The 17,190-nt window shown below is 49.0% G+C and overlaps 1 protein-coding gene across 16 annotated transcripts in view; it reads right to left on the bottom strand.

Annotated features, from left to right (window-relative positions):
• EPS15L1 (epidermal growth factor receptor pathway substrate 15 like 1) overlaps window positions 1-17,190 on the bottom strand; it is a 121,486-nt gene that overhangs the window by 80,197 nt on the left and 24,099 nt on the right. For 11 of the 16 annotated variants that reach the window (XR_004434357.1, XR_004434358.1, XM_033199852.1 and 8 more), the window contains exons 2-7: window positions 11,535-11,576; window positions 11,249-11,338; window positions 10,381-10,428; window positions 6,639-6,734; window positions 5,804-5,866; window positions 2,023-2,148 (exon numbers count right to left, since the gene is read on the bottom strand). Coding sequence is in view for 14 of the 16 variants with exons in the window: in XM_033199852.1 (XP_033055743.1) it covers window positions 2,023-2,148; window positions 5,804-5,866; window positions 6,639-6,734; window positions 10,381-10,428; window positions 11,249-11,338; window positions 11,535-11,576 (465 nt within the window). In the remaining 2 variants the exon portion in view is untranslated. Of the gene's footprint in view, window positions 1-2,022; window positions 2,149-5,803; window positions 5,867-6,638; window positions 6,735-10,380; window positions 10,429-11,248; window positions 11,339-11,534; window positions 11,577-11,763; window positions 11,812-17,190 lie in introns of those variants that run through there. The other 5 variants (XM_033199856.1, XM_033199855.1, XM_033199859.1 and 2 more) reach the window with 4 other exon arrangements.

Genomic DNA, 17,190 nt, shown 5'->3' with positions numbered 1-17,190 from the left:
CCCAAAGTGCTGGGATTACAGGCTTGAGCCACTGCGCCCGGCCATATTTTATTTTTTCTTTTCAGTACGGATGGGGTTTCACCATGTTGCCCAAGCTGGCCTCAAACTCCTGGACTCAAGTAATCTGCCTGCCTCAGCCTCTCAAAGTGCTGGGATTACAGGCATGAGCCACCACACCAGCCTAAATTGAGGGTTTTTTATTTTTTTTGAGACAGAGTCTCGCTCCGTCACTGTGGCTGGAGTGCAGTGGTGCGATCTCAGCTCACTGCAATCTCCACCTACCGGGTTCAAGTGATTCTCCTGCCTCAGCCTCCTGAGTATCTGGGATTACAGGCAAACACCACCACACCTGGCTTTTCTTTTTTTTTTTTTTTGAGACAGAGTCTCGCTGTGTCTCCCAGACCGGAGTGCAGTGGCGTGATCTCGGCTCACTGTAAGCTCCACCTCCCGGGTTCAAGCCATTCTCCTGCCTCAGCCTCCCGAGTAGCTGGGACTACAAGCGTCCGCCACCTCACCCAGCTAATTTTTTTGTATTTTTTAGTAGAGACGGGGTTTCACCGTATTAGCCAGGATGGTCTCGATCTCCTGACCTCGTGATCCGCTCGCCTCGGCCTCCCAAAGTGCTGGGATTACAGGCTTGAGCCACCGCGCCCGGCCTGTTTTTTTTTTTTTTTTGAGACAGAGTCTCGCTCAGTCGCCCAGGTTGGAGTGCAGTGGCCAGATCTCAGCTCACTGCAAGCTCCGCCTCTCGGGTTTACGCCATTCTCCTGCCTCAGCCTCCGGAGTAGCTGGGACTACAGGCGCCCGCCACCTCGCCCGGCTAGTTTTTTATATTTTTTAGTAGAGATGGGGTTTCACCATGTTAGCCAGGATGGTCTCAATCTCCTGACCTCGTGATCCACCCGCCTCAGCCTCCCAAAGTGCTGGGATTATAGGTTTGAGCCACCGCACCCGGCCCTGTATTTTTTTTTAGTAGAGACGGGGTTTCACCATGTTGGCCAGGCTGTTCTCAAACTCCTGACCTCAAGTTATCCACCCACCTCGGCCTCCCGAAGTGCTGGGATTACAGGCGTGAGCTACTGCACCAAACCAAGACTTTTTTTTTTAAAGAAAATGCATAAAATTTTTCCTAAATTTGCAGCAGAGTTGAAAATACTTTTACCTTGAGCTTTACAGGAAGAAAAAGATTAATTAACAGTAGAAAAGAGCCAGGCATGGTGGTATGCACTTGCAGTCCCAGCTCCTCGGGAGGCTGAGGCGGAGGATGGCTTCAGCCTGGCAGTTGGAGACCAGCCTGGGCAACATAGTGAGACCCCATCTCTAAAAACTCAAAAAAGAAATAAAAAAGGCTGGGTGTGGTAGCTCACGCCTGCAATCCCAGCACTTTGGGAGGCCAAGGCAGGTGAATCACGAGATCAGGAGTTCAAGACCAGTCTGGCCAACATGGTAAAACCTCATCTCTACTATAAAAACAAAAATTAGCGGGGCGTGGTGGCATGCACCTGTAATCCCAGCTACTCGGGAGGCTGAGGCATGAGAATAGATTGAAATGGGGTGGCGGAGGTTGCAGTGAGCTGAGATCACGCCACTGTACTCCAGCCTGGGCGACAAAGCAAGACTCCGTCTCATAAATAAATAAATAAATAAATAAAAAGATACACACACACACATTCCCACATTCAGCACAATGGAAAGGGGGAAAGCCCAGGCTGGGGAGCTTAAGATTGAGCTCTACTGGTCCCGAAGCCCCAGGCAGCAATTTCACTTCTGAGTCCACCTCCTCATCTGTGAAGTGTAAGGATTCTAGCACCCTCCCCAGGGGCTGGGTGAACACTGTAAGCCATGCCCTAGGAAGCCCTGAGCCAGCTGGGGCGGGACCCACAGGAGCGCTGATGAAGCCCCTGATGGCACAGGGAGAAAACAGAGCAAGAGCCCCGTAAGCACCGTGGGGAAAGAGAACAGTGGCGCCCACACACAGCAGGGACACCGAGTGCGGAAGAACCAAGCCCGCGGCCCACTTACCCGGCCCAGGACATCAAGAGGCAGCTTTGAGTTCATGAGGACTGGCTTGACTTTGTCTCCAGAGAGCAAACCATTGATGGGCAAGAGGCTTTCAAAAATCCCATCAAATTTGGCCTTTTCTTCCACCTAGTTGGAAAGAAATAGCCCGAGTAAGTAGGAGAGCGCACCTGTGTGAGTGTCCAGACTGAGCTCTGACCGAAAGCCGAGTGAAAATGGCCATGGACCCATCATCACCCTTGGCTAAAAGCACAAAATGATCTTAGAACTGTCTTGGCCCCTTCCAAAGTGAACATATGCCCTAAAGGAAAGAGCATTATGGCAACCTCAGATCTGGGAGCCAAGGTCCTCAGGAGGGAAGCCCTGGCCCTGGGTCTTGCCCTTCATCCTAGCTGCTGCCTAAGTGGGGCAGGAGTCTCCCATGGTGGGGCAGTGTCTTTGCAGGGAAACACAGATCAGTCTCACCTTCCTCCAAGGAGCCCACTTGTACCAAAAAGACAAAAGTGTGAGCAGATGTTATTGCTTGAGCAAATAATTATCAAAATCAACTTTAAACAAGTACAGGAAGCCCTCTGGTTTTTTTATTTTCTTTTACTTTTTCTTTTTTTTTTTTTTGAGACAAAACTCTCACTCTGTTGCCCAGGCTGGAGTGTAGTGGTACAGTCTCAGCTCACTGCAACCTCCGACTCCTAGGTTCAAGCAATTCTCGTGCCTCAGCCTCCCGAGTAGCTGGGATCACAGGCATGCGCCACCACACCCGGCTAATTTTTGTATTTTTTGTAGAGATGGGGTTTCACCATGATGGCCGGGTTGGTCTTGAACTCCTGGCCTCAAGTGATCCGCTTGCCCTGGCCTCCCAAAGTGCTGGGATTACAGGTGTAAGCCACCAAGCCCGGCCATATACAGGAAGCCCTCCATTTCTAAAGGTAAATAAATTAATACATAAATATGAATAGCTCTTCATGAACAAAGGGAAGGTGCGGCATTAGGATGCGGAGTCACAGTTCCTGCTATTCTGAAAGACACAGCGCAGGCAGCCCGTAAAAGAGGCCATGAGTGAGGCAGTGGCTTCCAGTCTGTTCCGTCCTCCAAAGGAAAGGAGGCCCATAGCGAGTGGGACTCAGGGAGAGCAGGCCTCTTGCAACCTGCTTGGCCACACACTGGAGCTATTGGGAGCACTAAGAAAACACCCTCAACACATGTGCATCGACAGATGAATGCATACGCAAAGTGAGGTAGATCCAGACAGTGGAACATCCCTCAACCACAAAAAGGAAGTGAGTTTTGACACATGCTACAATGTGGACAAACCCTGAGGACAGCATGCTAATTAAAATAAACCAGACACACACAAAACACAAATACTGTATGAGGCTGGCACACTGGCTCATGCCTGTAATCCCAGCACTTTGGGAGGCCAAAGTAGGGGGATCACTTGAGCCCAGGAGTTTGAGACTGACCTGGGCAGCATGGTGAGACCCCATCTCTAAAAATAAAAAAAAACAAAAACTAGGCCAGGCGCAGTGGCTCATGCTTGTAATCCTGGCACTCTGGAAGGCCAAGGAGGGCAGATCACTTGAGGTCAGGAGTTCAAGACCAGCCTGGCCAACATGGTGAAACTCCACCCCTACTAAAAATACAAAAATTAGCTGTGCGTGGTGGCACGTGCCTGTAGTACCAGCTACTCAGGAGGCTGAGGCAGGAGAATCACCTGAACCGGAGGTCAGAGATTACAGTGAGCTGAGATCGCACCACTGCACTCCAGCCTGGGCAACAGAGTAAGACTCCATCTCAAAAATAACAAAAAACCAATACCACATGATGCCACTCATAGGACGTCCCCTCCTCCCTAGGCATATCCATAGAGACAGAAAGCAGAATGATGGGTGCCAGGGGTTGAGGGAGTGGGAGGTTCAGGTATAGAGTTTCAGTCTGGGAGGATGAGAAAGTTCTGGAGATGGACGGTGGTGATGGCTGTACAACATGAATGTACTTAACATTCCTGAACTGTACACTTAGAAATGGTTAAGATGGTAAATGTTGGCCGGGCGCGGTGGCTCAAGCCTGTAATCCCAGCACTTTGGGAGGCTGAGGTGGGCGGATCACAAGGTCAGGAGATTGAGACCATCCTGGCTAACACGGTGAAACCCCGTCTCTACTAAAAAATACAAAAAACTAGCCGGGCGAGGTGGCGGGCGCCTGTAGTCCCAGCTACTCGGGAGGCTGAGGCAGGAGAATGGCGTAAACCCGGGAGGCGGAGCTTGCAGTGAGCTGAGATCTGGCCAGTGCACTCCAGCCTGGGTGACAGAGCAAGACTCCGTCTCAAAAAAAAAAAAAAAGATGGTAAATGTTATGTGATGTGTCTTTCAGCCACAATAAAATCCTTTTAATTTTTAAAAGAGAAAAACCAAGACAGTGCCCTCAGTCACAGAGATGAGATCACCGGCAGACACCGCATGCTCTCACGGCTGTTGGTGCTAAGAAGCTGAGCACTGCAGGTCTGTCTCGGGGGCCTGAGATCCTCTCCTGGCCATCAGACTTGCTGACTCAGTGCCTTCAGAAGCCCAGGAATGTTCACAATGGAAACAAACACTTGGCACTTCGGGCTTGTTCTTTCTGACTGTGGCTGTGAATGGAATGCACAATCTCTCTTGACCATAGTCCACCCCAATTACAGCGCCTGGTCCTGCGCTCCCTGACTCCTCTCTGTAAGGTCCCCAGGCCCCTCGTCCCAGCTCTTCCAGTGAGGCCTGGACATAACCCCTGCTAGAAAAGAGCCATCACATTTTAAATAATAAGATCTCTTGGCAGTGTTTCCCATGACAAAGTAGCTCTTTTTCAAAGTCCACACAATGAGCTGGGTGACAAGGAGAAACCCTTCACCACAGTGATTGCCACTGGCAAAGTGCTCGATGACAGAGGTGACTGCATGACTCCTCGGTCACATGACACGTCTTTATGTCCTCTCCCTGCACAGATGCCCCCACCCAACCCACGACCTCTCCAAGAAGGGAACAAACCAACCGTGTAAACATGGGACACAGGTACTTGGGACCTTTGCTTGATAGCAAGTGTTACTCATGTCAGGATTTAAGCCACAAAAACGTGAGGAAATGTGACAGTCTGAAAGTGAAGGGAAGGTGAGGAGGCCTCACGTTATCTGGAGGGACCATGCTCACTTCCTTTAGCAGGAATTCTGTACTTAGAAGACAGCCCTCATTTTTTTTTTTGTCTTTCTGGAAGCAGTAGCATATCTTTCCAGCCACAACATCCTCTGTTTTAAAAATAACACTTCAAGTGCTGAGAGAGGCTTTTCACAAAGCAATCAGAACATCAGGGAGGAAAGAATAGTAATATGCAAAGTGGCTGGAAAGAAGCGAGAAAGCAAGGAACACATTTGGGGGTCAACGTGCTTGCAAGCTCTCACCGTTTCCTCTTCTATTCTGAATAACCAACACAAGCAGCAAAAACCACAGAATGTGACCTAAAGATGCAAGATTTAAACTGCAGTCCTTTAATAATCCAACTCCTGACACTTAGTTGTCCCGGTAGGCAACTCCCAATTCCAGTGAAGGGCCATAGCCTTTGTAAAAGGTGTTCAGAAGAGGCGTTTCATCCGAGTGCTATGGCCATTCACACTAAGACAGAAGAGCTGACAGAATCATCCTATAAAATGTTCTGAACAACATCAAGCTAGAACAATTCCAGAACAGTTCTAGAACAACTGCTGGAACAATTCTATCTGAAGGAGAGCCAAGGAGGGACCTATTTCCCGTTCACTTACCCTCACAGCCCAGTGGGCCTCTGCAGAGGGCGGTGTGACCATCAGAGGGCTGCTGGTGTCGTGCTGAGAAGAGAGAGAAACATTCCTTTGTGGCTGGCACAGAATTAAATCATAGGTGGGTGGGTTTGCTGAAAAGGATACACGTTTCAAAGTGCTTTCAAAAAAGGGAAGACTTCAAAAAGTTAAACACAGAATCATCACATGATCCAGCAATTCCACTCCTATGTATTGACTCAAATGAATTAAAAACGGTTGTCCAGACAAATCCTTGTACATGAATGCTCGCAGCAGCACTATTCACAACAGTCAAAAAGGTGGAAATAACCCACATGTCCACAGAGAGATGAGTGGATAAAGATGTGGTCCATCCTCTAAATGGAATATGGAAACACTGATCCATTCTACAACATGGATGAGCCCTGAAAACACGATGCTGAGAGAGAGGCCAGACACAAAAGACCATGTTAGAGAATTCCATTGACATGAAATGTCCACAACAGGCAAATCCATTGACAAAAATAAAATTAGTGGTTGCCAGCGACTGGGAGTGGGAGACAAGGAGTGATTACTTAATGTGGATGGGGTCTCCTTGTGGGGGATTAAAATGTTCTGGAGCTAGACAGAGGCAATGACTACACAACACTGTAAATGTACTAAATGCCACTGAAGAGTTCACTTTAAAATTATTAATTTTCTATTATGTGAATTTCACCACAATTAAAGGGGAAGGCTAGAGAAAACATGGAAATATACACGCAAATACACACATGCACATACACACGCACACACATCTGGTATTAGAAGAATGTCAACTTGAAGGACTTTGGACACTCACAAATTTAGGTGGTGGCATGCTCAAATTCAGATTGCTCAAGGTAACTTCATGGCCACTCTGTGCACAGGCCACCAGTCTCAGTGCAACATAGAAACCCTGCAAGTCCAAAGAAAGGGAAGGAGTAAACAGCACATCGCCAGTGAGGGTAGGGGGAGCTGTCTCTAACGGTAGGCTTCAGGGAAAGAGGACATCCACTTCAACAATGAAGACTGTCCATGCAAAAACCCCTTGGAGCACTGGACTGAACTGGACTCACCTTGGGGATATCGCTTAAATGAATACATTAAAATGGACTTGTCCTGGCTGGGTGTGGTGGCTCACGTCTGTAATCCCAGCACTTCGGGAGGCCAAGGCAGGTGGATCACCTGAAGTCAGGAGTTCAAGACCAGCCTGGCCAACATGGCGAAACCTCATCTCTACTAAAAATATAAAAATCAGCCAGGCATGGTGGCAGATGCCTGAAATCCCAGCTACTTGGGAGGCTGAGGCAGGAGAATCCCTTGAACTCAGTGGGTGGAGGCTGCAGTGAGCCAAGATCATGCCACTTCACTCCAGACTGGGCAAAAAACAGCAAAACTCTGTCTCAAGATGAATAAATAAAATAAAACAAAATGGACTTAGGTTCCATTGCATCTGAAAATCTGTAAAATTTCAGATGCAAGCATTTTCCAAAAACTATAAGCTCCCAACATTTAGGAAGTGTTAGGTTGTGTAAAGCAACAAAGTTAACATGGTTAAGGTGACGAATGATGGACCAAATATGTGCCGAATTTGTGTTTGTTTGTTTTAGAGATGGGGTCTCACTCTGTCACCCAGAGTGCAATGGCGCAATCACAGCTCACTGCAATCTCAAACTCCTGGGCTCAAGCGATCCTCCTGCCTCAGTCTCCTGAGTAGCAGGGCCCACAGGTGTGCACCACTATGCCCAGCTAAGTTTTTATTTATTTTTTTAGAGGTGGGATCTCACTACATTGCCCAGGCTGATCTCAAACTCCTGTCCTCCTGCCTTAGTTTCCTGAGTAGCTAGGATGAGAGGTATGAGCCACTGCACCTGGCTAGGTGTTGAATTTTTTAAAAAGCAGTCTGAAATACACATGGTTGGTCAGAAACTCGTATCTGTGGTTCACCACGATCCCCTCGGCCTCACTGAACGGAACATCCCCTGCCCATCCCCAGCGGCCTGACATGGACCCCACCTTGACACCAGAAGGAAGAAGTTGAACTAGGCTGTCAGATGCCTCCCCTCCTAACCCAGGACCCACCACACACAGGCTCAGTGGACTTGTGAGGCATCACCTAGCTTCAAGAGTGTTTTGTTGTTTTTTTTTAAATTAACTGGCCTAAGAACATGGATACTTTTAAAGCTATAAATACTGTTAACAGTTTTAAAAGTGTCTTCCAAGAGATAAGTGCTAGGATCGGCCTTTCTCAGCCTGCTGTCCTCAGAAGCTCTTGTAGAGTGTAGAGGATCATAAGAGGGTGTTGAGAAAAGGGGACCTTTCATTCCTGCAAGGTCTGAGAAAAGAGAAAAATTAATAAATAAATAGCAAACAAAAGGGGATTAAGTAAGTTTAGGGGAGGCTGGGCGCAGTGGCTCACGCCTGTAATCCCAGCACTTTGGGAGGCTGAGGTGGGCAGATCACGAGGTCAGGAGATCGAGATCATGCTGGCTAACATGGTGAAACCCCGTCTCTACTAAAAATACAAAAAAACCCACAAAAAATTAGCTGGGCGTAGTGGCAGACGCCTGTAGTCCCAGCTATTCGGGAGGCTGAGGCAGGACAATGGTGTGAACCCAGGAGGCGGAGCTTGCAGTGAGCTGAGACTGGGCCATGGTACTCCAGCCTGGGCGACAGAGCGAGAATCCATCTCAAAAAAAAAAAAAAGTAAGTTTAGGGGAACTGCATTAAGTCAAGTCAAATTTCTTTTCTACAGGAATTCTCAGAAACTTTAACATGCAGACATGAGGCTGGGCACAGCAGTTCACGCCTGTAATCCCAGCACTTAGGGAGGCCAAGATGGGAGGATTGCTTGGGCACAGGAGTTCGAGACCAACATAGCGAGACCTTATCTCTACAAAAAATAATAAAAATTAGCCAGGTGTGGCAGTGTGTGCCTGTGGCCTCAGGTATGTGGGAGACTGAGGCAGAGAATCACCTGAACTCAAAAGGTCGAAGCTGCAGTAAGCCATGATCGCACCACTGCACTCTAGCCTGGGCAACAGAGCAAGGCTCAAAAAATAAAAACTAAAAGTAAATTTAAAAAAATAAAAAACACATGCAGATGTGCACCATGAACCTCAAAGAAGGGAGGCACAAGTGAAGGGGGCTTCCTGACAGACTAGATCACAAGTCATGGCACAGCACAAACAAGGTCCCTTCCAACAAAACGGCCATCTGCAACCACTTAAAATCACAGGCTGAGTATTCCTCATCCCAAATACTTGGGATCAGGAGAGTTTCAGATTTCAGATTTTTTTGTTTTTCCTCAGATGGAGTTTTCACTCTGGAGACTGAGGCACGAGAATCTTGTGAATCCAGGGGACAGAGACCGCAGTGAGCCAAGATCATGTCACTGCACTCCAGCCTGGGCAAGAGTGAGACTGTCTCAAAACAAACAAACAAACAAACAAAAAAACTCTGATTAAGGCCTTTAAAGTTACACAAATGTCTACTTTGTTACATTAATAACACCAATGTGGCTGGGCGTGGTGGCTCATGCCCATAATCCCAGCCCTTTGGGAGGCCGAGGTGGGTGGATCACCTGAGGTCAGGAGTTTGAGACCAGCCTGATCAATATGGTGAAACCCCATCTCTACTAAAAATACAAAAATTAGCCAGGCATGATGGTGCTCACCTGTAATCCCAGCTACTCCAGAGGCTGAGGCTGGGGAATCACTTGATCCTGGGACGTGGAGGTTGCAGTGAGCCGAGATTGCACCACTGCACTCCAGCCTGGGCGACGGAGTAAGACTCCATGTCAAAAAAATAAAAAATAAAAAATAACACCAATGTTACTTTCTGGCTCTGATCACTGTGCTGTGATTATGTAAGACGCCATCACTGGGGAGAGCTGGCAAAAGATACACAGTAACCCTCCAAGCTATTTGTGCAACTTCCACGAGAGACTGGTCCAAAATAAAAAGTCTGGACAACACTTTAATCACATGTAAGGTTACAAAACATTAAAAGAAAAATAAATAAATAAATAAAAATAAGCCGGGCACGGTGGCTCAAGCCTGTAATCCCAGCACTTTGGGAGGCCGAGATGCGCAGATCACGAGGTCAAGAGATCGAGACCATCCTGGCTAACACGGTGAAACCCCGTCTCTACTAAAAAAAATACAAAAAACTAGCCGGGCGAGGTGGCGGGAGCCTGTAGTCCCAGCTACTCGGGAGGCTGAGGCAGGAGAATGGCGTGAACCTGGAGGCGGAGCTTGCAGTGAGCTGAGATCCGGCCACTGCACTCCAACCTGGCAACAGAGCCAGACTCCGTCTCAAAAAAAAAAAAAAAAAAAAAAAAAACACAAAAACAAAAATAAAAGATACACTAGCCACGAAAGATGGCTCCAAGTGTTTAAAAGACCTTTGTTTCAAAATGAAAACTTCCAGTGTTAAGTTTGACAGCTGTGCTCATGCTAGTAATACTTGACAGTGGAGGAATGTGGAAGGAGCCGTGGAGGTCACCCAGCCTGGGGGCTCTGCCCAGCCCCTCCACTTGCTCTGTGTACATGTGTATATACCTGTTTGTCCAAGAACCCTTTACCTTCTGGGTCAGCCAAGTCCCATATCTGTGGAAACACAAAAATGCTCATAAGCATGACTGCTGATCACTGTACATGTGTTAACAAAAACCAGAGCTGCCACCACCCGACCACCAGCCTTGCGGGGCAGGAGTGACTGTCCCCAGGTTGTTCTGCAGATGAAGAGGCCAACTCAGATCAGGTGAATGATCTGCCCGGGGCACACAGCCAGTCAGCGGCAGGGCACAGAGGACATCCAGGTGCACTCAGCTCCCAAGCCAATGGTGTTTATGACACCCTTCTTCCCCCAACAAAAGTCCACAAGTGGCCAAGCGCAGTGGCTCACACCTGTAATCCTAGTACTTTGGGAGGCTGAGGTGGGCACATAACCTGAGGTCAGGAGTTTGAGACCAGCCTGATCAACATAGTGAAACTCCATCTCTACTAAAAATACAAAAAATTAGCCGGGTGTGGTGGTGTGCGCCTGTAATCCCAGCTACTCAAGAGGCTGAGGCAGGAGAATCACTTGAACCCAGGAGGAGGAGGTTGCAGTGAGCCGAGATCGCATCACTGCACCCCAGCCAGGGCAACAAGAGCAAAACTCTGTCTCAAAAAAAAAAAAAAAAAAGTCCACAAGCTATCAAGACCCCAAAAGTACTCGGGTTTCTTGTCTGCTACCAAAGTAGTGGTGGGGGCTGCCACCTGGACGTTTGGATCCATCAGCTGCAGCCTGAGAGGTCTGCAGTGACCAGGCCACTCCCCAGGAGGCCCAGCCCCATGCAAGGAGGCCTACACAGGCTGGCCCTGACCTGGGGGGGAAGCTGTGAGGGCAGCCACAAAAGAGAAATCACCATTCATCTTCACATACCTTCCCAAGGATAATGTCCGAGAGGCCAGACTTCTTTAGAAAAAGCGCAGCTTCACTCGCCCCCACCCTCCCTGTGTATGCTGGATCCACCTGAGATGGGAGAGCAAGAGGCAAAATAACTTTTCAGCAAATGCAGCCGCAGGTGAAACAGCACCCGCCACGCTGACTATCCACTGACAGTGAACCGAAAAGGACGAAAGGCCGCTCAGCCGGGCTTCTACTCTGTACTGTGCTTTCAGCTCAGGCACGCTCTAGTTCCATCTGAAAAGACATCAGCTAAACTCACCTGCTTGTAATAAGATTCATACAACGAATTTCCAGTGGGAATCTGTAAATGAAACCACAGATATTGGTCAAAAGTGAACGCATCCCCTTGGGGAAAAAAAGGGTTGATCCCTCAATTTTGTCATGACCAAAATAGATGATGATAGTTCAGAGTCAAAATGTATGCACTTTATACATCCTCTGAACACAGAATTAAGTTTATCTTCAGACACAGATATTATTATGCTTACCCGATTTAGAAAAAGTAAGCTTAATGTTCTTGAATAAATCCTAACTCTAGGGCAAACACTCCAGTCACTCAGGAAACAGCAGTAGCAGCCCAGTGTCAATTTCCATTCCTGAGCAAAGGGATTTCAGCTCCTGGAGAGCTCAGAGGGAAAAGACAATCTATCCTCTGAGATTGTTCTTTGGCTCCGGAATCAGAAAAGAAGTTTCCACATATCACCGTGAATTACCGGGCCCGCAAGCTTTCGACCGGTTTCCCTGGCCTGGGTCTGGTTCTCTCACCCATCCCATCCATCCTCCTCCAGCTATCTGAATGCTCAAAGATGCGCACTGACCAGCCTGCGCCCGGAGAGCGCTGGCCAGTGACTGTTCCCACCACAGCAGGAAGGAAGTGCGGTGTCCTCAGCTTGGCACTGAAGATATTCCACTTCCCAACACCTCAGAGCCCCAAGATATCGCTGTTCAGAGGTCACTTCCCCATCTAGGGTCACGCAGCTAATCGGGGCCACCAGAGGCCACACCTGGATCCAGCCTGGCTGGCGGCTGAGTCCAGACACTTCCCACCATGTCCTGACCTCTGCCAGAGGTCTCCCAGGAGAGAGAAGAGACACTCAGGGGAGTGTGCCAACCTGGTGGGGAATTATGCAGCCCCTGAAATGCTGGCTGTAAAAGTTTACGTGTGTTGGTATTACAAACCTGCCACTGATGTAATAAGCGATAAAAGTGAAGAATGTTGGCCGGGTGCGGTGGCTCAAGCCTGTAATCCCAGCACTTTGGGAGGCCGAGACGGGCGGATCACGAGGTCAGGAGATCGAGACCACCCTGGCTAACATGGTGAAACCCCGTCTCTACTAAAAAATACAAAAAACTAGCCGGGCGAGGTGGCGGGCGCCTGTAGTCCCAGCTACTCAGAAGGCTGAGGCAGGAGAATGTCATAAACCCAGGAGGCGGAGCTTGCAGTGAGCTGAGATCCGGCCACTGCACTCCAGCCTGGGCGACAGAGCGAGACTCCGTCTCAAAAAAAAAAAAAAAGTGAAGAATGCACAATGACGCCTAATTATACAGAATGGGTGTGTAAACAGCTAAAGAGAATAGAACTAGGAGGGGAAAAGAGGACTGTCTTGGGGGCAGGATTACAGTATCCAACAAATTCTCAGACTGCTGTTGTACGATTTCTCACGATGAATAAAACCAGGGGGACGTAGGCTCCTTCCAGTTATGGTCATTAGATTTGAACCAATATGCACCCACCACTTGCATAGTATTGTGCTACAAAAGGTCACTTCAAGCTAAAAATAATGCCCGGGCCGGGTGCGGCAGCTCATGCCTGTAATCCCAGCACTTTGGGAGGCCGAGGCAGGCAGATCACCTGAGGTCAGGAGTTTGAGACCCGGCCAACATGACAGAGTGAGACCCCATCTCTACAACAAATACAAAAATTAGCCAGGCGTGGTGGCGTGTGCCTGTAATCCCAGCTACTTGGGAGGCTGAGGCAGGAGAATCTCTTGAACCCAGGAGGCGGAGGTTGCAGTGAGCCAAGATCGTACCACTGCACTCCAGCCTGGGTGACAAGAGGAAAACTCTGTCTCAAAAATAAAAATAAAAATAAATAATAATAATGCCCGGATTAGGGTCAGCTTCTCTGGGGGACGCCAACACCTGTGAACGTATACAGAAGTAAAAGTTGTAATCCCAAACAGCACTTTGGGAGGCCAAGGCAGGCAGATCACGAGGTCAAGAGTTCAAGACCAGTCTGGCCAACATAGTGAAACCCCATCTCTACTAAAAATACAAAAAATTAGCCGGGTGTGATGGTGTGTGTCTGTAATCCCAACTACTCAGGAAGCTGAGACAGGCGAATCGCATTAATCCGGGAGGCAGATTGCAGTGAACCGAGATAGCGCCACTGCACTCCAGCCTGGGTGACAGTGCGAGACTCTATGTCTCAAAAAAAAAAAAAAAGAAGAAGTGAAAGTACAGAGAAAATTACCACGACAAAATGAAAATAGAAGGAAAATAGCATAAAGATCTGAAAGGGGAGAGGAAAAACTCAAAACAAAAAGAAAAAGAGGAAAAGAAAGGGGGAAACACTGAAAAGCCAGAAAAAATTAGAATAAAATGAAAAAGCAAGAAAAGCCAGAGATTTAGGAGCCATCTTTTTTTTTTTTTTTTTTTTGAGACGGAGTCTCGCTCTGTCGCCCAGGCTGGAGTGCAGTGGCCGGATCTCAGCTCACTGCAAGCTCCGCCTCCCGGGTTTACGCCATTCTCCTGCCTCAGCCTCCCGAGTAGCTGGGACTACAGGCGCCCGCCACTTCGCCCGGCTAGTTTTTTGTATTTTTTTTAGTAGAGACGGGGTTTCACCGTGTTAGCCAGGATGGTCTCGATCTCCTGACCTCGTGATCCGCCCGTCTCGGCTTCCCAAAGTGCTGGGATTACAGGCTTGAGCCACCGCGCCCGGCCAGGAGCCATCATTTTTAAAACAGACAAAGACCAAAGACATCATGGAAAAGACTTAGGAGGTAAGCGTATAGCAACAGCAGCCCCTGGATGGCTGCCTGCCTCACACTTGGAGGCAGTAACACCATCCCTGGGGGAGTGGTACAGGAAGGACCTGGAGTGGCCGTCACCCTTAATATCTTACAACCTCGTTAGATGACAGTGTCCAACCATCATATCTGTGTCACCTCCTGGATTCAAACCCCACCTTATTTCCAAAATATGTCTCCCCAGAGGAAGAAGACCCACAGAAAGGAGGCCAAGGCAGGCAGGCTGTTTGTCACCTGTCAGTAAAGGTGACAGTGGTCAGGTCTAGGCAGCAAACAGCACATCGCCTGCCATGGGTTCACAGACACCAGAGGCCCTCACTTTAGATGACAAAGTGATCTTGGCCCTTCCTGTCAATGATAAGAAAGGTCCGGATCTGAAGCACATTTCGAGTTTTTTTTTTTTTTTTGGAGACAGAGTCTTGCTCTGTCACCCAAGCTAGAGAGCAGTGGTGCAATCTTAGCTCATTACAATCTCTGCCTCCTGGATTCAAGCCATTCTCCTGCCTCAGCCTCCCAGATAGCTGGGATAACAGGCACGTGCCACTATGTCCGGTTAATTTATGTATTTTTAGTAGAGGCGAGGTTTCACCATGTTGGCTAGGCTGGTCTCGAACTCCTGACCTCAGGTGATCCGCCTGCTTTGGCCTCCCAAAGTGTTGGGATTATGGGCGTAAGCCACCGCGCCCGGCCCCAGGCGAGTTTTTTAACAATCTCATGGGAAGCAAGGGAAAGAGGTTTCCAAGCTACTGTGATTCCAGTGGAAAAAAAAGAGTTTCAGTCTTTGAGGCACGCAGGGTTATTAAATATCTGCTCCACTTCCCAGGTGCTAATAAGCAACAAGATCCGCAACCACGAGAAACAAGGCCCGGACTGATCCAGAAGAGCCGCTGAAGGACACAGCCCAGAGCTCCAGCCTCTGCCCGTCCACGCTAAGGGCCATCCGGCTCGAATACTTGATGACCACTGGGTGTCACTCTCAAAAGACCTACAGCCGAGGGAAAGCCCAGGGAGCATGGCTCAACCACTGCTCATCACTACGCGAGTCCATCTGGGTAACCTGGAACAATGACAGTGGTCAGAGGTTTTGATCTAATTACACATATGTCAGATACTGCCAAACCAGAATGGGGAAGAAAGAAGGGAAAGCACCAGGCCTCAACTGCCACTTCTTCTTATGCCAGGCTTCTTCCCGGGAACGATAGTCACACCTGCACGCTGCCCTGATATGTCATTGCGGCAGAACTGAAGACACGTTGCTAATGACACAAATCCCCAGCCCCAGGGAGTCTGTCACTGGCCCCTTGTGCAGAGACCTCTTGGCCCCCAAAAGGAAGACTCACAGCCACTGGGAAAGAGCCCTCTGCGTGCTGAGAGCAGCCTCTGGAGCTGCCCACCCACGTCTGACCCCAAAGTGAGCCTGGGGCCAAGCCCGACGCAAAGGCAGAAAGGGGACGCGCCAGGGGATGAGGCCTGCAGTGTGAGAGGCTGCAGGTGGTACCAGGGTGGCTGCAGGAATGGAAGGAAGTGCGGCAGAGCTGACCCGATGGTGTTCTCCTGCTTCAGCCCACTGTGCTGAGAAGACACCATCTTCGCCTCTGCAGTGTGTGAATTATTGATGAGGTTCAATGTAGCTTTCAGCTCCATCTTTCAGTTGCTCTTCCTGTCTTAAAATGCTGAGACAACATGCAAAGTTCCTGTGACCTCCTCACTTATCCTCCAGCCCAGAAACAATTTACAAGTGGGATGACAGGGAGAGGGGCACATGGAGAAGGACAAGTTCACATCCTTCTGCTCTGAAGGCTTTAAAACACCACAATTTACACAAACGCCTGTACCTGTAACCCAGGACAGCAGCTGAGATGGAGAAACCCAGCAGAACCACCTTGGAGGAGAAACTGTCTCAGGATTGTGTTCTAACGACTCCTTAGCAGAGTTCACCCAACTCTGATCCCTGCACGTGGCCAAGGGCAGGACGCCTCCTACATCGTCATGCCTGGCTGCCTCCTGCTGGAACTGTCACTCTCACTCTGCTAGCAAAGTACACGCTCTTGTGCAAAACAAACCAATGATCGTCATTGGTTCAAAATGACTTTTGGAAAGCAATCCATTTTCACTGTACAATGTTCAGAGAAGTACCTATAATCCGTTGTTTCATATCCAGTACCTCTCATCCTCCCAACAACACTAAAGGGCAGGTAATATTACTAGTCCCAGTTGACAGGTGGGGAAACTGAGTTTGCCCTGCTCAGGACCACAACAGCCAATGAGCAACAGTCAGCGAAGCACCCAGGATGGGTGGTCCTGGAGTCTGACCCTCACCTACTGTGCACCCTGTAATGATAGCCCAGGTGTCACAGGGCTGGGCACCGGGCCACAGGACAGCCTCATGCATATGCTGGCCTGTGAAAATGCATGTCCGTGATGACGTGCTGGAGCATTTTATTAAACAGAAGAGGTCAAAAGCCAACACTCGATTTGAGCATATGAATGGACTTGAAAGCCAGTGTTTTCAATGGCCTGCCATTTCCCCAGGAAAGCTGAGACCCCATAATGGTTGTGTTTTTCAATGCCACTGCCAAGTTTTGCAGGAAGTTAGGCACATAACACCGAAACACATCTCAGTCTGAGTTCCTACTTAGAAAAACACACGGATGCAAAAACATAGCCCAGAGTAGAGCTTGCTTGATAAACCTTCCATTTCTGCCTTCCCCTAAGAGGCCCCCACAGGCCTTGCACCACCATCACCCCACGTGAGCCCAGCCCTCCTGGCAGGCCAGCCCACATTCTGCAGGTGAGGTAACCTGGCTGAGTCATGTGGCAAGCACGTGGCAGAACTGGGACTTGACTTAAAGCATTCAAAAGGCATCAGGGAAATGCTGGGGCATG

Source organism: Trachypithecus francoisi, unplaced genomic scaffold (genome assembly GCF_009764315.1).
Source record: "Trachypithecus francoisi isolate TF-2019V2 unplaced genomic scaffold, Tfra_2.0 Lachesis_group5, whole genome shotgun sequence".
NCBI classification, from domain to species: domain Eukaryota; kingdom Metazoa; phylum Chordata; class Mammalia; order Primates; family Cercopithecidae; genus Trachypithecus; species Trachypithecus francoisi.
Note: the sequence above shows the minus strand (reverse complement) of the source record. Positions and strands in the feature narration are given on the sequence as shown.